At 49.5% G+C, this 21,403-nt stretch overlaps 1 protein-coding gene across 3 annotated transcripts in view; it reads left to right on the top strand.

Moving 5' to 3' along the window:
* Positions 1-21,403, top strand: part of LOC147461248 (DUF21 domain-containing protein At2g14520-like) — a 41,129-nt gene that overhangs the window by 11,496 nt on the left and 8,230 nt on the right. For all 3 annotated transcript variants that reach the window (XR_015187576.1, XM_086508842.1, XM_086508841.1), the window contains exons 2-9: positions 2,207-2,283; positions 2,383-2,466; positions 2,546-2,659; positions 2,826-2,912; positions 3,209-3,348; positions 3,439-3,526; positions 3,960-4,033; positions 11,641-11,831. Coding sequence is in view for 2 of the 3 variants with exons in the window: in XM_086508842.1 (XP_086364968.1) it covers positions 2,207-2,283; positions 2,383-2,466; positions 2,546-2,659; positions 2,826-2,912; positions 3,209-3,348; positions 3,439-3,526; positions 3,960-4,033; positions 11,641-11,831 (855 nt within the window). In the remaining variant the exon portion in view is untranslated. The remainder of the gene's footprint in view (positions 1-2,206; positions 2,284-2,382; positions 2,467-2,545; positions 2,660-2,825; positions 2,913-3,208; positions 3,349-3,438; positions 3,527-3,959; positions 4,034-11,640; positions 11,832-21,403) is intronic.

Raw genomic sequence — 21,403 nt, forward strand, 5'->3', positions numbered from 1 at the left:
TTAAAGATATTTGTGTTAGCTGTTGGCTGCCCTTTGTGTCTTGTATATATGCTTAGTGGGTTCTGGGGCACTTCAATGTGTTGTATGTGTCATTTGAGTCTAGAGTCTTGTGTTTAAGTCTAGCACTTGCACACGTGCACTCTCCTTGCACAATTGGAGCCTCGACACCCCCATTATACCTTTGAGTCTTGGGCTTGGAGCTGAGTGTGCTGCCAGCGAGAGTCTGTATTGGTTCTATGAGTATACTCGAGCTTCCATTGGGTTTGGAGTCTATTGTTGTGTCAGTCTGTTGTTGTTGAGAGTTTTGTATTAATAGCTCTACAGTGTTTGTTTTGTGTTTGAAGTGAGATTTCTTGGATATTGCACTGAGGATCACCCACAATAGAGAGCATGGCATAGATTTCTTGCTATAGTAACACATGTTTGGGAGTGCGCGATCGCGTGGTTGTAGACGCTCGTTATGAATATAAAGGAAATAGCGACAAGGGTGCTCTACTTGAAAGCCAATACTCTCTAGAGTGGAACTTCGTTGCTTTCGTGTTCTTTATTAAGTGCAAGTGTGATTTTAGTTCTTTGAGTCTTTTAGTAGCAGATTCAGGTGTTAAGGTGAGTCATCTGCCCGATGTGTGATTACAGTGGTATTAGATATCAGTCTTTTTCTTGCTCTCACAAGAGGACCGTCCTACGTGATAGAGGCAAATACGAATCCACCTTTGGCCTCGACAGAGGTGACCAATGAAACTTCACACGATCCTCGTGTTCCTCAAAGTCCCACCTTGCAGACCTCTTTGGTTTCAGAAATCCTCTTGTTTCAGAAGCTCCTTCGATAATTGCTTTAGATTCAAAATATCTAGTGGATCTTGTTTGAGATTGCAGACGACTATCATCTTGGAACACCTTCCACCTTATGTAGAAGGCAGAGAGTTTCGGAACCTTTATGAGATTTTGAAATGTACTCTTCCTCAGTCGGCACCTATTTTTGAACAATCAACCTCCAATTACTCCCTCTTTCCTCTCTTCCATCGACAACTATGGCACCTTTACCCTCTCATATGCCCTTTTATTCTGTTCTTGCTCCGAAAATTTTTCTTTTCCTAATTTCTAATGCTATCGATCCTTCTCCATGACCCTCTTTGATGCGCATAGTTTTTTGCACTAGGGCCAATGAGAACCCCTTGCTCTCTTCCTCTTAACTTCTGTAGTACCTGCTACTTTACCACCAACCCCACCATCACTTTCACCCTTTTATCCTCCTATGCTGGAATCCTATCCCATGTATTGTAGTTACTTCCCTTATTATCCTCCCATCTATGTGCATGATGCATCGAACTTGACAGCTTGAGGGTTTCCTTGGGTTACAAGTCTCCAAGTACTAGCAAAGTCTGGGTTTCTAAGGTATTGAAGATCGGTCCAAAGCATTACAGTTTATCCAACAATTGGATGTCGTCTTCAATAATGGCTACTACACGGAAGAGTCTACGCTTTCTAGAGTTGCTAGGTTTTTCAAAGAAAAGGCTCTATAGTGGTGGAGTGCCCTTATAACTAAACCTGATGCTCCAAACTTGGGGACAATTTAAGACTACTTTTGCTAGGAATCATCTCACAGGTACGATTGATTTGAGTTGGTTGCAAGATGATGGTCGGAAAGCTTACTTTTGCAAATGTTCTTCTTTGCCCAACACTGCACCTCTCCTTCCTACACCTCTTCTTCCCGTTTCCGCTACTCCACCTGCTATACCTCCTTCGACTTATCGACAAGCTTTTCAAACCCTACAAGGGACTCCCTTGCAATGAGAAGTTTTGAGAAGAAATAATCAGTGTTATCAATGTCTTGAAACAGGGCATATTCTTTCGTACTTGCCCTACTTTACGATAACCAAATCTACCCCCTAAACCTTAACCTCCCAAGACCCTATATGGGAAACTGGATCGTTCCAAGTATGAATGACAATTTATGGGCCCACACTGCCAGGTGGAACCACAAAATGGAGATTTATTTTTCCTCTGGTGTACCCTTTCATGCATAAAGAAGTTGACTTTCAGAGCAGTTCTTTGTTAATATTGGTTTTTGTAGTCTGCTGTTTATGGTTTCTTTGAAGAAAGACTTTTGCTTGAAATGCTTGTTTCACATTGTAGATGATTTACTCTATACTGCATAAAGAACCGTCTCAATATGGTGTTAATGACCAGTCAAATCTTGTTTCAGCAAAAATCTTGCCAGTGGTGAAAAATCAGCATCTTCTTTTGTGTACGCTATTGGTGTGCAATGCCTTGGCTATGGAGGTCTGTATGAATTGGGATCATAACTCAAGAAACACATGAAGTGTTGTAAATAAACTTTTGCCCCTATACAAAGGAAACTCACTTTTGCCGTTACTCCAGGCACTCCCCATTTTCCTAGACGCTTTGATAAGTGCATGGGGTGCAATATTGATATCAGTGACCTTGATTCTGATGTTCGGAGAGGTAGCAGTTTTGACACATTGAAGTTCTTGAATATTGTCACTTTACCTGCAGCAAGTGATCCAGTTTTTGACCTTTTCAGGTAATTCCCCAATCAGTGTGCAGTAGATATGGTCTTGCAATCGGAGCTACCATGGCCCCCGTAGTCCGTGCTCTGGTCTTTATATGCTTTCCTATCACCTATCCAATCAGCAAAGTAAGCTGGGCCTATTTTCACCTTTCCTTTAGTATGCATATAATATATAAAGAAAAGTCAAATAATGTGATTAGCTAGCTTGTGTATATTCTAGGGAAAGCATTTTTGTGCCGTCTATCAGACCTCTACTGTTTGAATAAGACAATTTGGATTTGTTTGTTTGTAGCTTTTAGATTGCCTTCTGGGTAAAGATCAAGTTGCCCTTTTCCGCAGAGCAGAGTTGAAGACACTGGTCACCATGCATGGAAATGAGGTAGTTTGGGGAGTTTCCTTGTTGGATTTTTTTGGTAAAAAAGTTGACCTAAAAGAATTCGACTAGAATCTAGTTGAATTTAGATTCCTGTTACTGGTTCATACGCATTAATGCTTGACTCAAATCATACTCATGGGCACATGCACTGTGCACTAATGCAACTCTAATCCCCACATTGTACTCTCATAGTTACACATGTTCTCATAAGGAGAAGATGCTACAGTACTGTCTGTTAGAATGTTTCTGGATTCTCTTTATATTGTTATTCATTAATTTGATAAAATATACAACTGAAGGCAGGCATAGGTGGAGAGCTCACACATGACGAAACAACTATAATTGCTGGCGCATTGGAGTTAACAGAAAAGAAGGCAGCAGATGCAATGACTCCTTTATCTGAAGTCTTTGCAGTCAAAATTAATGAACCTTTGAGCAAGTACTGTGCATATGTCTCAGCTATTGGAATTTACCTGTATGCTTGACCAACTGAAACTGTCATTAAACTGATTTTGCTTCTAACTTGCAGGGAAACTCTTGCTCGGATCTTAGAAAAAGGGCATAGTAGGATCCCTGTCTATATTGGTCAACCAAAATATGTCATAGGTGTAATCCTAGTAAGTGTTAGTCACCTATTTTAGTGTGAACGTTTGAGTTGTGGGTGTCTGCCTCTATGAACCTTTTAGATTGCTTGATAATATGAAGGTGCACATCCACTGATTCTTCAAAGGTGTTTTTGACATTGCTCCTTAAAGTGATAGTAGTGTGAATACCGCCACTATGTGAATAAGCAAGGATCATGGGTGTGCTATTTGTTCAAATGCATGTTGATCAATCAGTCATTCCAATTTGTGCAAGTTTGAGCTTGCATGTTTTAAGTTTGTGATGCCAAATTTTGCACCTAGTATTGTGGTTTTCAAGTGCCACATAGGAGTAGTAAGTATGTTGTAGCCCATAATAATATTTTCATACTATGTACATTATTCTGTCTCGTTGCCCAGCTAAAGGTAGGGATTTAGGTGGTAACAATGAGTGGATGCTCCTGTTTAGGTGAAGAACTTGCTGACTATTGAGCCATCAGATCAGACTTTTGTTCGAGATGTAACAATTCGGAAGGTGCCAAGGTACTTCTTAATGCACTAAATGCATGAATATAAAAGCTGGATATTTTAAATTTTGTCAGTCCTGTTACTTTATACAGAGTGGCAGTTGGAGGGAAATTATGTGTTGAGTACCTATAAGAATCTTCAAATGGTCATTTCGCTATTATCTTTATTCATTGTTTAAAGTATGGACATTTTTGTGCCATAGTGTCTATACTACATTGTATTCTATGCATGCTTCTTTATACCAAAATAAGCATCTTTCTGCCACCTGTTTGTCGAGGGTGGGTTTTGACCATTTTATAGACTTCAATTTAACTTTTGATTCTCACGTTCTTGCTATTTTGAAATGTCAGTGACCCTCTTAGCATCTCATTCAAGCCTCTCAATCTTAGGCACCTGAAACCTCCATTGCCTTCTAAGATTTTCAATTAAGTCCTATCTCTCTCACCTTTTGGATATTCACATCCACATTGCTTGGTGCCAAAAGCACAGCGCAGATTTGTGTAGGTGCCTCATGGCAAGGGACTCTCATATTCTTCTCAGAATTATTATTGCCTCTTGGGTAGTTTTCCCCATGTTATCATTGTACATTGATGTCGGGGTCATAACTTGTATTTTCAATGGTAAGGAAGGCGTGAGTGGCAAAGTTATTTTTTTTTTCCAAGAAAAAGATCCTTATATTAGTTAATGAAACTGCCCATAGGGCTACAACCACCTCTTCTAAAGAGGGCTACAACAATCATAAGGGGGGAGAGTCTCCCAATGAAAAAACAACATATGTACCATGAGGCTAAATCAAGAGATGGGAGGAGGAAAAAGCCACACAGGTGGACAGTAGTGCCCTCTCATCACACCCTGGACCATGGTGAAGAAAGGCCCAGGGCGCCAAAGCCGAAGGAAAGCCTCTCTACGCTCCCGCATGTCTGCCCTGGAGTCTCTCAAACTGTCCTCTGAGAGTGTGGACCAGCTCTAGCCAAAGATCCCGAAGTCTCTGCTGGTGGTACAAGGCGAGCCTCAAAGATGCGAAAGCAGCGGGCCCGCCAAATGAACCAGAGTGTCAGGCCACAGATGAGCTCCCAACACTGCTCTCTCTCACTGCACCACTCCTGTGGAGTAAGCTCTGTAGCAGACTGGGGTGTAGGTCGGCCCCCCTGCATCACTATCATCCTGCAGGTGGAGGACAACTCAAACTGAAGCGTCGGGCCCGTGAGAGTGGACCAAGCAGTCGCCCCCCCAGGTGTATTGCCGTGCCGTGGAAAGAGTTGGCATCAGCCGAAGGACACGAAGCCAAATCTGTTGTGCCAAAAGACAATCCCAAAGACAATGGCGCTGACTCTCCACAGGATGGTCGCAAGCTATGCATGTTGCCGAGAGACCACTATGTACAAGCCAGCTTCCAACTGCTGTAGCCTGATGTGCAACCAGCCACTAGAACAAAGTGACTCGCCGCGGCTGTCTGGAGTTCCACAACCTCGCCCAGAAAGCTGACAAGAACTTAGCTGAGACCCTCCTCCTGCCAATGAGGTGCTGCAGCAGCAGGAGGGGACTCTCTCCGTGCTGCTAGTATCTGACGTCCCAGATGAACAGTGTATTGAAAGAAAGGGACACCTGGGTGGTCGGCTGAGGAGAAGGGTCCCTCCAAAACCACTCCCCAGGATCCCACTGCACTTGTGCCAGTGGACAACACTCCCAAGCCCACAACCTCCAGTGGCCAGTCTCAAGAGCTGCTGGGTCAAGATCTATGGCACAAGTCCTCCCACAAATGCCCACAACACGGATCCTTTGAAAACAACACTCTGCCACCTATGGGGCCTCTACTGAAACACGGTGTAAACGACCCACACCCTATAGCTCGAAGAACAGGGAGGGGACAGTCTCTCAGCAAGCCCGAACTGCGATGAGAACCTCCAATCGTGTGAAGAATCCCATCCATCTAAGCGCTGTTGACTCAAGAGGCATGAGCCACTCAGGTGGTACACCCTCTAGGCTCTCATGCCCTGAAGCTGGGTGCTCTGAAGCTCCTCTGGCAAGCTTGGAAGCTGTAGCCAGTCACCTAAAGTGCGTGCTGGACCCTCTGCCATTGGACCCCAAGAAACATGAGGCCTACTACCAACCAAGTGGCCTCTCTAAGTGCTAACCATGGGGTTCCAAACCAGGGGTTGTCTCAGGCGCTCCTCCGTGCAAGTAGGCTGATGCTGTTCCAGGCCTCTCTGCAGCTGCTCCCAGGAACGGAGTAGACTCAAAGCAAAACGGTTCTCCAGTCTCCTGCTTAGGCCAACTCTGCGCATCTCTGTGAAAATCCATCTGGTCGAAGGTCGCCAGGGGCCTCCAGTCTCCTGCTTAGGCCAACTCTGCAAGTAGGTTGATGCTGTTCCAGGGCCTCTTCGCAGCTGCTCCCAAGAATGGAGCAGACTCATAGCAAAATGGTCCTCCAGTCTCCTGCTTAGGCCAACTCTGCGCATCTCTGTGAAAATCCATCTGGTCGAAGGTCGCCATGGGCCTCCAGCCTCAGGCACTCTACCACTAAGCCGCTGAAGCAAAAACTCCTTCCAGGGTTTTTTCCCTGGAAGTAGTCCTATGACAACAAACTTCCCAAGAAGGACTCTACTCTGCTGTGCTGGGTCTATGATCCCCAACCCTCCCTGAGAACAAGGAAGAGTTATGACCTGCCAGGCAACTTTGGCCCGAGCTATTTGGGTGTCACGTCCTGACCAAAGGAAGTTCCTGATCAGCCTCTCTACCTGGCTGATGCAGGAACTCGAAAAGATCCAACAAGAAGTGATGTACCACATAGTAGCCAACAACACTTGGTTGGCCACTACAACTCTGCCTGCCAAAGAAAGTCGTGTGGAGCTCCAATGTAACAACTTCCTCGTGATGGATAGGAGGGGGGGAGCAATCTACTGCTCCGGAGACAAGTCCAAGCCAACCTAACAGCCCAAGTATCAAACTGCAGTCCTTGGGGGAATCCATCTGAAACCCTCACCTGGCAACCAATCAGGCGTAGGAGCACTACCAACCGAGAAAGCCACTGTCTTTCTCCAGTTGATCAATGCGCCTCATGCACACCAAAAGGTCTCAAGAGCTTGCTCACACCTGTGAAGGTTGGCCTCCTGGCCCTCCAAGTACAAGGCTGAGTCGTCAGCAAACTCAGCATCCAGTAGCTCATCTCCCCAAATAGGGAGCGCTAAGCGACCTAGACCAACCTGTTGTGAAACCAAAAACCTGCTCATCGCCTCAGTATAGAACAAAAAGAGGAAGGGGGCAAGAGGGCAGCCCTGTCTGATCGAACATGTGAGCATGAAACGATCGCCTCTACCACCTGACAAAAGTACCCGACTGTGTGCTCGTGTGTAGAGAGCGGACACACCTATGATCCAGGCATCTGAGAAGCCCATCCTGCGTAGAGTGCCTTCCAAAAAGTCCTAGTCAACTCTATCGTAGGCCTTCTCAAAATCGAGAAGAAGTATCACCATATCCTCACCATGGAGGCGCGCGAGGGCAGACGCTTCCCAGAAAGTAAAGATGTTGTCAAGCTGATGCTCTGACTGAGGCTCTGTTGACAACAGGTCACGGTAAAAGTCTGTGGCAACAACACGCATGTCCTCTGGCTCTGAAGCAACTGACCCGCCAAGCCTCCTCAACTGGCTAACCCTAGCACGCGCTTGCCGCGGCCCCAGTGTCTCAAAGAAAGCCCCTATCACTCTGTCACCCACCTTGGTCCACTGAGATGCATGTCGGTGGAAAGCAAACTCCTGGCGCCTCTCCTCTGTGCTGACAAGCTCCTGGTGAGCCTGTTGTAACTGCTCCTTCAACCAAGGACTGTCTGGATGCTGCTCCTGCATCCTCTGTAGGGAAGCAACACCTCGTCGAAGACGCTGCTGCTCCTCTCTCGGTGCCAGCCAAGCGGGCCGTAGACTCCGTGAGAAATAGCCGACTAAGATGAGCAAGTCCAGAGGCCACTCTGTCAGGAGGAGAGTCCTGCAAGTCTAAGCCCTCTATCCAAAGAGACACCACTCGCTCTCTAAGTGCAGAGTCCAGCAAGACCCTCTCAGGGATGCGAAGCAACATGCTCCCCCTCCTCTGTGTATCTGTCACTGTGAGGATCACTGGTGCATGGTCCAAAAAAGAAGTCCCAGGCAGAATGCAAAATGACCCACCCAAGTCACAGAAGTGGTCACTAGTGTAGAAGCGATCTATCCGAGATAGATTCACTCCTCCGACTCTATGATCCGAACGAGAGAAGGCAAGGCTGTCAGGTGGCCTCACAAAGCTAGAATGCTGCCACACATCTGAAACCCGCAGTCATACATAACCTCTCCCAAGCTGTCAACTCAACTCCATGCACAGTAGTATGGCTACCTCCAATCCTGTCAGCGGGGTCCTCCGACATGTTGAAGTCTCCCCCAATGCACCATTGCTTTGCCTACGGCAGAGACTCTACAATGTGAGCCCAAAACTCTACACGTGCGCTTACCACATTGGGCACGTAGATGTTCAGGAAGCCCATGAGGCAACCCTGAACCTGCATTGTAATGCACTGAGCCGTGCTTGGCACAATAATCCCCCTGCCTACAATGGCTTGCTGCAAAGAGTCCGCAATAGTCATACATACCACACCCTGGATGCTTCCAGTTCCAAATGCAGTTGACCAAAACGTCTCATAGAGACCACGCAAAATCTGACCACCTCGCCGAATGCGGCTCTCACAAAGATGATGCTCCTGTAGCATAAGAATGTCAATCTCACCACCCACAAGGCATCTCTGCAGCTCCTGACGCAGTCGACCTCTCTGACGCTGGAACTGGGGCCCTCCTAATCCCTGCACATTCCATGAGATGATCCTCATGGAGTCAATGAGAGAAAACAAATGCTGCAGCAGCAGCCAACCTCGCTATCTTTGAGGCCGGTTTGGATGGGAAGTAATCCGCATCCGAACGACCTCTAGACAAGCGCAAAAGAAGTGACTGTCTCGCCCAGGCCCAAGCCGAGCGTGCAGCCCGAAGGGCTACATCCTCTGTCCAAGAATCCTCATGCACAAATACATAACAAGGAGGGCATTGAGTGTCAGCAAACAAATGCACCACAATGTGCCTGTAACCTGTTGCATCCGGAGGTGTTATGTTGATCTTGGCAAGAGGCCAAAGTGTCTGCACCAGATCTGTCACCGCTAAGTCCCCTGTGTGCCGTAAGAACTCAATAGCCTGAATCTGGAGCTAGTCAAGGACTGTGTGCTGGGTCCACTCTGCGAGATCCCTACCACACAGCGGAAAGGAGAAACCCACTGTTGTGTCAAGAGCCTCAATGCCTCTAGCTGCAAGAAAGAGGACGTGGACTCGAAAGCTAGCCTCCTTCAGGTCAGGAGAAGAGTCACCCAGAACCGAGTGAAGCTGTAGTCGAAAAAGTCCTAGCATCTGCGAATGTCGAAGCTAGTCAAACCTCTAGGGACTGCTGCGAAGGGGAAGTCTGCACCAAAAAAGAAAGCCTCAGGTGGGGCTGTCCCTCTTGAGCCACACGGCTCGTAGCGAAAGCACTACCAAGAGAACGCCTCGCGTCCAGCACCCTGTGTTTGAGGAGGAGTGCACGAGGGGTCGGGAGATGAGGCTGTGGCCCCCGTCGGGGAGAGAGCAGGGGCGGGAGGCGAAGGTGGAGATGGGGAGGGCGGAGCGGCAGCATCTGAGGGAGGAGGAGGCGGTGGTGGAGAAACTGAAATGGACGGGGCCTCCTCAGGCGGGCCCTGTTGAAGGGGGTCAAAACGGTTCTAAGTCGGAACCTAGTGCTGTTGAGCTGTAGAAGGTCGGCCACCAGGGGGAGTAGTGGGGTGAGCTCGCCCCTATCGACGGCGGCCAGGCACCTGCTACCAACTGTCAGCTGTCTGATCACTCGTCTCTGTCGAGGTATCAGCCTGTGCGTCTTGTGTATCTGGCTGCTTGGCATGCTCAGCCTTGGGAGGCTACGCATGCGCTGTGGGTCGAGGTCTCCTGCGAGGATATGCCTTTGCTAAATGGCCCATCTGCCTGCAAATGAAACACTAGTTCGGGAGACCCGAATATTCCACACTCTGTTTGATCCATCCCCCACTCACCTTGGGGAGGGAGTGTGTATCATGAACAAGAACCCACACAGTAGGTAAGTCTGCGGCCTTGGCCACAACTGAAGCTGCAGTGCGCGGAGACTCCCGAACTGTCTTGCACATGGAACCAATCCTGGGGAGGAGAGGGAGGTACTCTCGCCTCACGCCTGGGAAACAGACCAAAATCGGCAAGTCTGCCTCCTTCTCGAGCACATCTGTAGTAGGGTCAAAACCATGATGCCAACGTCGGAAGTAAGCTCAAGCTGCTCGGATGCCGAGTGGGCTCATCGAAATCACCTTGGCCGTCATATCTGCAGACGCGAACTCTACTTGGTAGTACCCTCTCCCGAGGATCTGGACATCGGTCATCTTGCCCACATCGGAGAGAAGACGGGCCTGTAGTAGATCCCGAACCTCGGCCCGACTAGGTCGAGTGCCAATGATCTTACAGATAACCGAAGTGGCTTGCAAGCGCTCCACTTCGGCCATCAAGCTCGCTTGCTCTTCTGGCGAAAGAGCAAGTCGAAGGGTTGGCTCTGCAGTGTCGGGCGAGGGGGCTTCAGTGGAGTTCCTCTGAGGTGGAGCAGAAGTCGCCATTCTGTGTCTCTGTTGTGAGTCGAGAAAGACGAAGGTGACGCGAAACTCCCAGAAGGCTGAAAGGACAAATTCCTGCGAGCTAAGAAGTGGGATGGGGGTGGCGAATGCAAGCGGGAACGCGAGGCAGGGGCGGGTGGGCGGGCTGAGGTGCGAGGGGCTGGGGCGGGCGCGCTGTGAACTGGCTGCACTCTGGGCTGGCAGCGGGCAGAGCAGGCAGCGGGTTGTGCAGGGCAGGGCAGCACGAGGGAAGATTGGGGGGGGGCAGGGGGGCGTGCGCAGGGGAGGGGCGAGGGCAGCAGCAGCGAGCTCAGCGTGCGTATTCCGAGTGACAAAGTTATTAGATGTTGCTAATGTAGATCCTTCATGATCTTGGAGAGTTCAAGAGAGGTGATTCATGTTTTGTATGAGTGTATCACATATTCTGGGTGAACTGACCACTGTGTGTGCATTCCCTGGAATCAAAGTTGGTGACTCTAACGAATTCCTCTTCTGGATGCTTATAACTAAATAAATAAACAAATATATGTCGTTCGTTTAATATATATTCATATACCTTGGTTGATTGTGAGCAGCATTTGTGAGTCATCTATAGTCACATAATGTGGCAGTTTAGAACTTGAGTGTTGGCTAAGAATATGGTAAATACCATCAATAGAATCGTTTCTTTGAGAAGCCGCCTGTAGACCTGACACACCTTCAAGCTGTTCACCCTGATGAAGCATTGTACGTTTCACTGTTGGTCTTCTAAATAGTCAAGAAGTTGCCTAAGTTAGTCAACAAGGTACTATAGGTGCTTTACTGTTCTTACAATGGAGAAATTGTAGGACAGCAGGTTCATCTCATTTTTAAGAGCAGTTTCTGCATAGGATTGTGACCAGTTTAGCAATGTGCAAACATCACACACGTGACAAAGCATCTAGTGGTCTCATTCTGAAATGGGTTTTCTGGTTTACAGGATATCTGAAAGCATGCCCCTTTATGACATTTTGAACGAGTTCCAGAAGGGATTAAGCCACATAGCAGTTGTGGTGAGCTCAAAGAAAGGAAGAAGAGAGGAAAGCAATCAAAATCATGGCTCATCTGTTACGAGAAGGTTAAGTGGCATGAAAAACCCTCCACAAATTTCCAGCAAGAGGGGAAGTGCAGGTGTGTACCAGCTTTTCTCTTTATTCATTTGGAGTGTGCATTGTTGTTGTCACATGTAGTCTTTCAACATGGGATACAGTTTGCCAACTTGCTGTATGATACTGATTCTCAGGATTTTACAAAATGCTATTGATATAAAGTAAATTTTCTTTAACAATACTTTAGTGTTAGATAATACCTGCACCTTTGGTATTCCTATTTGTGGTCCTTTCCACATGGTGAAGCTGCTAATTCCTTCTTTAGTAACGTTTCCCTTCTTCATGTCCTGCAAAGCATGGATAGGAGAACGGTTCTGGATGAAAATCGCCATGTTGCATTCCTCTGCCCAATAAACCCGGGTCAAAGAAGCATGCGCAAGCATCGCACGAGCCATCTCTGTGATAGTCTGATTCTTCCGCTCAACAACTCTTTTCTGGGAAGGAGTGTAAGGAGTAGTCAACTGGTGCTGGATGCCCTCTGACTTGCACCACTGTACAAAGTCCTTCGAGGTGAACTCACCCCCTTTGTCTGAGCGAATACCACTGTACAAAGTCCTTCGAGGTGAACTCACCCCCTCTGTCTGAGCGAATACATTTGACGTGCAAGTCCTTCTCCTTTTCAATCATCATCTTCCAGTTTCGAATGGAACTGAACGCCTCCGACTTGAGCTTTAAGAACGAAGCCCAAGTGTACCTGCTGAAATGATCCACAAGTACAAGCAAAAACTGTGAGCCAGAAAATGAAGCAGTGCTCATCGGGCCACATCGATCAATGTGAACCAGTGCAAGTGGTGCCGAAGCTCTCTGTTGGATGCCTGCTTTGAAAAGGAAACCCTGTGTTGCTTGCCCATCTGGCAAGCCTCGCATATGCCTAATGAAGAGTATAGCGTTGGTAAACCCTTCACCATAGAGGTCCTAGCAGCCTGCTGAAGCTGCTGATAGCATAGATGTCCAAATAGTGCATGCCATAGAGAAGAAGACTCTGTGGTCCAAGACAGAAGAGCAATGAGGCGGTATAGAGAACCATCGCGCTCACCGCGTGCAAGGATATTACCTAGCAAACCAGGTCTCCTTAAACTAGTCTAGAATCTGTCTCCACATTGGATGTGTATGCTCCTCTTTGGAAACTTTGTGATGCGGTCCGAAAGGTTCATCATAAGAAAGGTGAAGAGCCACTCGTCGATCTGAGCTTGAGTGGCGATGGGAAGGGAAGACTGAGTAGCCGAATGGGTGAAATCATTCAACCATTCCCAGAGTCGATGGTAGGCAATGATTGTGCGGACTCGTGTCCTCCACATGGGATAGTTGTGTAAATCCAACTTCTTCTCCTCAACAAATTGGGTGAGGGCATAATTGTTGGATGTTGCGTTGGCAGATGCCAACATAGGCGCATAAGTGGAAGTGGCCGTAGTTGCAGAAGACGTAGTGGCCCCCTTCTGGGACTGTTGTTGTTGTCCCTTCTGCTTCGGAGTCGACATCTCGCGTGCTTAAAGAGTAGTCCCAGAGGTAGATCGATAAGATCGTAAGTCGCCGGCGAAGGTACCGTCTCCAATGCTGTAGTAGTCCAAAATAAACTGCTCAGACAACCACCGGATGGTGTCTTGACGAGCAAGGGAGTGATCAACCGCACTAAGGGTAAAAATTCAGCGTGCTGGTTGCCCTAAAAAACGCTTCAAAGGATGTTGAAAATGCTGTTGTAATATAGATTTCAGCGTGCCTATACGCCACCGATCGGTATGGGAGTGTCGTAGAGTGTCATAGGAGGGGGTTCTCGTACTTCTCAGCCGTCGACGGGCTGAAACAGCAAGTAATAAGTACCAAGATGGTGCCGATTGGGTGTAGATACCTATCTAAGGTGTAGATCTGTAAGTGCCAAGCGGTAGAAGGGTCTCCCGTACAAGTCTTGTCCGCTCCTTGTCGTGCAAGAGGCTTAGCGTTTGGTGAAAACACAGCAACCTCAGAAAACGCAGCAAGTGCACAAAAACACAGATTTGGTGTAAAAATGCAGGCGTGACTTGATACTGATCTGTTGCTATTTGATGCAGGGAAGGAGCACCAAGGGAGAGAGAAGGATATCGTGGCCTTATGCTGCAAAAACACAAGGCTAGAGTCCAAAAGTGCTGGCTTTGACTGCAGAAAGCGCTAGGGCTGAAAACGCTATGTAGCGTTTTGCAGTTTTGCCGCGATGGAAGGGCGCAAAATTGCTAGCACTAGGTCTTGGTGATGAGATCGATGAAGATCCTCAATGCTTGGTGACTGATACCATGTGAGAGTGAGCAACGGAAAGAATGTGAGCCATGCGCGCCGAAAACGAGAGAGAGAGAGAGAGAGAGAGAGAGAGAGAGAGAGAGAGAGAGAGAGAGAGAGAGAGAGAGAGAGAGAGAGAGAGAGAGAGAGAGAGAGAGAGAGAGAGAGAGAGAGAGAGAGAGAGAGAGAGAGAGAGAGAGAGAGAGAGAAAGAAAGAAGAAAGAAAGAAAGATTTTTAACGTCTATGTCAGGCCGAAATCGGCCTATGAGACAAATCAAATGTACATGGTGTGTATGTCATCCGTCTATCGGAAAGACAAATGAAACAAAATTGATACAAAACTGAACTGAATGTAGGTAGTGGAGTATCTGAGGAGGGATGGAGCTCTATCTCTAGGGGTATATGCATGTCTGTATGCTCAAGGTAGTACAATCATGAGAATGCATCAAGCTATCTAGCTCCATCCTGTACTAATGGGGGGATGTAAGATGTGGTACATGGGTGGGTCTGGTGCCAAGGCTACCCGGATGAAAGCTGTCGGGTCGGCCCTCATCTGAGCCACTCGCTCCTCAGTGGCACGGCGCTCCCGGGCTCGGATCTCCTCGATCTGTCGGTGGTGGGAGCTCGCGCCCCTGTAGCCTGTGACTCGTGGTCGTCGTCTAGCTCGGTTCACCTCCGCCTGTGGGAGTGTCACTCCCCTCTGAGTGTCTAGTGAGGGGGGGCCGGAAATCCTCTGAAAGAAGTCTATGAGCTGCGACTGTCTCCCCTCTGTCTGTGTAGCTGTGTGTGGCTGTAGTAGTGTGTCCCGATGGCTCTGTATCTCTAGTAAGAAACGTCCGAGCTGTCTCTGATCTCGAGATTCCATGATCTCTCGGAGAGTGGGCTGTCCTCTGAATAAGGCCTCATACCTGCCTTTGATCTCAGTGTATGCTCTGCATCTACATACAAAGTGCTCCTCACTCTCCACCTCCTCTGTGCAGGCTCTGCAGATTCGCTCCTCCCTGGGAACACCAGTATGTCTCCCGATCTCAATCTCTAACCTGTGTGAAGCCACTCTCAGCTGACCAATCGCCACCCGTGAGCTATGTGGCATATATGTGTCCATGTAGCGTGGTCTCTGTATGAACCCCCCAGACAATATGGTGAGAAACTGGTCTCTGTAATCTGACATCCTCGTCCCCAAGCTAGGTGCCTCCCAGACTCTCCTAGTGTATAGCTGCCACAGATCCTGTCTCAATACCAAGTTCCTCTCACTGCGAGAGAGGTGAACATATGGTGAGTGGGGGTCGTACTGGAATGATGGTAGGCTCTCCATGTCAAGACCGTGTCCCTCAAACCATGCTCTGACCTGTGAGTACCAACTCTCTCATGCCCATTCTCTGATAGCTGTATAGCTGCCTCAAATGCTCTATGGGTAAGTCTGTCAGGAGGTAGCTCTCTCATCCTCTGGATGAAGCAAACTGTCTGGAATAGTGCCTCTACAACCATAGGTGGTGTGGCGAGCTCGGCTCTAATAATGTCATGTGGCACTGTCTTCTTGCTGCGGAGCAAGCGTGAGATCATATATACCTGTGGTCTCTCAAGCTGTGTCCACTGGTCAGCTGTCAATCCTGGTGCCCATACTGCCGCCGAGTACATCAAGGCCGGGGTGACTAAGGTGTCGAAAAGCCACCCCTTCGTGCGGGGCTCCTGAAAGTGTGCCTGGTGGCACCTCCGCTCTAGCATGGCCAGAGCTGCATATCCTCGGGTGAGCCTGTCAACAGCAGCCTGCCTCATAGTGAAGGGTTCTGGTAGGCTGGTGAATGTGATGCCAAGATAGACATAGGAGGTGACTACATCAACGTGTCCTCCTGCTGCTGTGAAGGTGGCGGCGCTCCTCACTGCACTGGATGTGTGAAAGATCATAACCTTGGTTTTGCCAAGGTTCACAGTCAACCCCCTGTGTGTGCTGAATTCGTCCAAGGCCTCAAGATGGCGTTGCAAGCCCTCGGGTGACTCTGAAATCAACACAATATCATCAGCATATAACATGATGTGGACCGGAGTACCTGCCAAGTCGCTCCCCTCCCCCCCTGCTCGCAGTATGTAGTCGGAGATCTTGTCGATGTATAGCCCAAAGAATGTCGGGGAGAGTGGGCATCCTTGCTTAACACCAATGGTGCTAGCAATGGTCTCTGAAAAACCGCCTGGGCAACGAACCCGACCCGTCACCCTCTCATAGAGAGCATATATGGCCCAAATCATCTCTGTTGGTACCCCAATGGTGTGAAGGCGCTGGAAGAGTCTCTCGCGTGGGACTGTGTCAAAGGCCTTGCGGAAGTCCACAAAGCAGCAGTAAAGCCTCTTCTTCCGCGCCTTTGCCCCATCAATGAGGCAACGCAGAACGAAGATGTGGTCAATGGTGGAGAAAGCTCGTCTGAAACCTGCCTGGCCTGGAGCTCGTAAACCCTCGATCTCTGCGTAGCAGCTGAGCTGTGCCTCAAGTACTGCTCCATATAGCTTGGCCATCGTGTGGCCAATCATGATAGTCCTGTAGTTCCCTGGGTCCAGGGTGTCGCTAGATTTGTGGATAGGCACTATGGTGTGCTGTGTCCACTCCTCTGGGAAGCCCTCCCCTATAGCCCGGTTGAAGACATGTGCAATCAACGGGGCTATAGTGGAGGCCGCATAAATGATGTGCTCACTCTATAATCCAGTATGGTCAGCTGATCGTCTGTGCTGCATGCGGCGTATGGCCCTCTCTACCATCTCTGCTGTAAAGAAGGAGGAGCACGTGGGGCGTGGCTCGTGTGGTTGTGGGATAGGAGGCTGCCCTGGCACTTCATAAAGTCGCTCTGCATAATCATGCCATATCTGTGGATCCTCAATAGCTGTAGTCGGACGTGGCTCGCGCAGGGTGCGCCATGCCGTCGCGCTATCCATGCTCATGAATAGGCGGTATAGCTCAAGCTCCTGTGCCTCTTCGAATGCTCGCCGCTTTTGGCGTGTCAGCGTCTTCATATGCCGTCTGGCCTCTCTCTCTGTGATCTCTCCTAAGGCTCGCCGTGCACGGAGACGTCGGTATAGCTCTCTGCACTCATCATCATACCAACGGTTCTGAGGCATAGTCCCGGGGGGGGAGTGCGTCCTGTGTGAGTGGTGTGTGGAAAAGAGCTAATAGCTGAAGTGTGGAGAACGGAAGAGATATGTGATGTGAGAACTGAGAGTGGTGTGGATGGGTGGAGGAGGCATAGGCCATGTTCGACCTTGGCCGAGTAAATAGAGGCTAGCTCATGTGTGAAATGGATGGTGGTGTGTGGAGTGTGTGTTGTGGAGCTGTGTGGGATGGTATCTCCGGTGATGGAGAAAGAGAGGTATGTGTGGTCGGCTCCGATGGGTATGGGTGGAATGGTGAAGGATGTGATAAGGTGTGTAGCCTCCCTGGGTCCCAGAATATAGTCGACTGTACTCCCCCCTCCTTCTGCAACTCCATGTGGCATACAAGTCAGGCCCCCTGAGGTGGGCCACTGGACCATCCCGTTATAAATAACGAGACGGTGCTGGGAGCCAAGTCGAAGTAGATGTCGTCCGTAGGCTGTGACTGGAGCTCTGTCTGCTGTATCTCTCATAGTAGCCTCCTCATCTAGAGTGTGTAGTGCCTCTGGGTCCTCATGGTCATATGCCTCACACTGCTCACTGCGCGTACGAGCATTGAAGTCTCCCATAAGGAAGACTTCACCCAGTGTGGAGTACTCCATAATCTCCTCCGTGAGGCATGCGTACGGTGACTCCTGCTCAATAGGGGCGAATCTGGAGCCTGTGGGAGCAAAGTAGCAAAGGGCAATGTAGACGATCCTGTCTCGTGAGAGCTCGAGGCGAATCCACATGTAACGGGCCTGTGGGTCCCGGGCAACAATCTGTAGTCTGCTGTGAAGCCCCTGTCTAAAGAGTATGGCCACTCCTCCTGAGCCGCGAGTGGTGTGCTGGGGCATACATCCTCGATGTAGAGACTCCCACTGGAATCCATGTATCCGTGGTAACCCTCTCTCCGGGCTCTCGTGTGTCTCTGTAAGTAGAATGATGTCTCGACCTCTCATCACCTCCTCAAGTCTCTCTGGGTGTGTCCATAGGTCTCCATTGCAATTCCAAACCGTGACATGAATCTCCTCGTGTGTCCCACAGGCCGCGAGTCCCTATGCGATGGTCTTGCCATCAATGATAACCCTACCATCTCGATATATTGCCTTCTTCCCTTCTTTGCGGGCTTGGTGGACTCGAGGCATGCACGCGCGACGGTGATCTTGTTGCATCTTTGTGAGGTCATCATCAAGATAAATCGGGGGCCTTCTATCCCTCTCAAGATGACCCTCTTTCGGAGGAAGGAAGTTCGAGACTCCTCGGAGGCGAATTGGAGGATGAGAGCTCTTTTCTTTGGATCTTTGCCGGCTCTCCAAACTTTGGAGAAAGGGATCTCTTCTTCCTTGTATCCCACTTTCTTGCATAAAGCTTTCCCATCGCTTTCGGGTGTAGACCCTTCTTCTTCTTTGATGCCGGTCACTCGCACATTGAGACGGCGAGCTTGTCGCATCTTCTCCTCTTCGATGGTTGTGTGTACGATGAGTACCTCATCTTTTTGGGCTTCCTCTCTTGCTACCTTCTTGATGTTCTTTTTGACCACTTCGACCCATCCTTCTTTGGTGGCCTCTAATTTGTCCTCAATGCTTGCGGTGAGGGCTTTGGTGATCTCCTCCTTGAGGGCTTCCTTAGCCTCCCCTTTAATCTCTCCTTCCTCAGGGGTGAGGGATGTGATGGAAGCATGAAGGAGATCGATTTGTGCCTTCATCTCTTCTTGCTCTTTCCTCCATCTCTCCCTCTCCTTCTCGTTCTCCCGTTCCCTTCTCTCCTTCTCCTCTTTGAGATTTTGGATTTCCGCTCTCATGTCCTCCTTCTCTTCGTTCCATAGCTTGATGAAGGTGGCTTTCTCCTCCTTCCATATCTCTCTCTCCATCCGCCATTCTTTCATGTCCAATTGTGCAAGCCTCTTGTTCGTGAGCATGAAGGACGTTGTCTTCGTTGTCGGTGTCGGCGTCTTGATGATGGGGGAAGACATGGTTGTCTTCGTAGCTACCCTCTCTTCATATTGTGAAGAAGAGGGGAGAAGGGGAAGAGAACACTTAGCGTGTGTGTATGTGTGTAGTGTGTGTGTGTGGGTATGTATCCGTGTGTGTGTGTGTGTGTGTGTGTGTGTGTGTGTGTGTGAGAGAGAGAGAGATGGCTGCGGGTACGGCAATAAACAAGACGGTCAGAGAGCAGGGGGCAGCGGGTAGGGGATGGGGATGGGGTGTGTGTGTTCAGTGGATGGGCTGGTCGTCTTGGCGTGCAGGGAGCAGCGCACGGGGGGGGGCAGCGCGCAGGAGGGAGCAGCGCACAGGGGTGGGGCAGCGCGCAGGGGAGGCAGCGCGCAGGAGGGAGCAGCGCGCAGGGAGCAACGCGCAGAGAGAGAGAGAGAGAGAGAGAGAGAGAGAGAGAGAGAGAGAGAGAGAGAGAGAGAGAGAGAGAGAGAGAGAGAGAACACAAGTGCTCTACAAATGATGTTCTCAATACACAATCTGAATGACTACAAGATCTTAAGCTTTCTATTAATAGAATCTTATGTTGAGGTAGGGCAAAATGTGTAACTGGTGCAAAAAACATAAAAGCCCATAAAATGGCTAAAAATGTGTGCATCCAGTCAGGCTCAGAAAATGACCGGCCGGACACGTGCCCATGCAATCTACATGATGTGCGATGGGTGGCCAACCCGGGACAATCACTAGCCTTACAAAATGGCGAAGCAACGGTGGTGTAACGCTAACAGTACTGTGGGAATGCTAGTTGCCTTAGCAGCTACAAAGGCTGCCGTGCGAGGTGTCTCCAAGACGGTCCCAATCTCTGAGCCTATCCTGGATAGGAGCGGAAGGTACTCCCTCCTTAAGCCCGAGAAGCAGACTGAGATGGAAAGGTCTGCCTCCTCGATAAGAACGTCGATAGCTGGGTCGAAACCATGGTGCCACTGTCGAAAGTGAGCTCGTGCTGCAGGGATGGCTAGGGGACCCGTCGCAATGACATTGGACACCATCTTGGAGGTCTCAAACTCTATCTGATAGTAGCCATGTCCGAGGAGCTGAACGTCGAGGATCTTGCCCACCTCTGCGAGAAGGTAGGCTTGGAGGAGATCACACCCCTCTCCTCTGCTAGGTTGGGTGCCGATGATCTTGCAGATGACGGAGGTAGTCTGGAGGCACTCCACCTCTGCTGCGAGGCTCGCTTGCTCGGTTGGCAAGAGAGCAATCGGATGGTGGACTCTGCAGGGTCGAGCGAGGGGGCTTCTTGAGAGTCCCTCTGGGGTGGAGCACGAGCCTCCATCTGTGTCTGCTACTGCGAAGAAGTAGGGGATAGGTGTACTCCCGTTGGCGGGGACGGCCTCCAAGAAAGCAGAGCAAGATGTCAGTCGGCGAAGAAGGATAGCGCGAAAAAGGGGGGGGGGGGGAGCTAGGTGATGAGAGGGGGCAGCGAATGCAAGGGGGGAAATAGCGAGCGGGTTACGAAGGCGGGGAGGAGCGGGCTTGGGCGGGACATCAGTGAGGGGAGGAGGAGCCGCTAGGAGCGGGTTGGGATGGGAGAGCAGGATGTAGGGGGAGGGAGGAGCAGGCTAGGGCGGGAGAGATGATCGCAAGAGAGGGGGCAACGCGCACGGGGTGGGAAGGGGGTGCTGGCGAGCTGGTGAGCAGTAGCAGCGTGCGCTTCCAATCCCGCCTCTTTCGGTATTTCTTTATTCTTATTGCAAATAAACGATCCGAACGCTTTCTCCTAACTCTCACCAAGCGGTCCATGGCTGTAATTGCAAGTTTTTGATCCAATTTCGCCAGCATAACAATGCAAAAACCCGTGTAGGTCAAAAGTACACGTCAAGGACACTTTTCCTTGCAATTTGGAAGCTTTCCAGTGAGCTGAAGGTCAATTTCAGCATGCTGTAATTTCCTGTTTTGTCAATGTCAAGTGCTCAAAGCTCTGTGTAATCATCCCAAGGCTTTCTTGAGGCTCCCCTTGCGATGTCATGCAGTTTAGGTGCAAAACCGTAAACCTGCAGAAAAACACAGCAGGCTGTAATTTTCTGTGTTGGATTTTTTTTTGGGCGGAGTGAACACGTCTATGCGTGTCTCAAGTGCTCCCGCACGCAAAGGGGCAGTTCCCCTTTGAATCGAACGAGTTTTCACGCGAGAAAACTCTCCGATTTCGCAATCCTTCGCGATGGAACTGTGCGTACTTGTGGGGGATTAACAATTAGCTAATCCACTACCCACATACACACTATAGTCACACTGAGT

This window comes from Adiantum capillus-veneris, chromosome 3 (genome assembly GCF_014529385.1).
Source record: "Adiantum capillus-veneris isolate H3 chromosome 3, ASM1452938v2, whole genome shotgun sequence".
NCBI classification, from domain to species: domain Eukaryota; kingdom Viridiplantae; phylum Streptophyta; class Polypodiopsida; order Polypodiales; family Pteridaceae; genus Adiantum; species Adiantum capillus-veneris.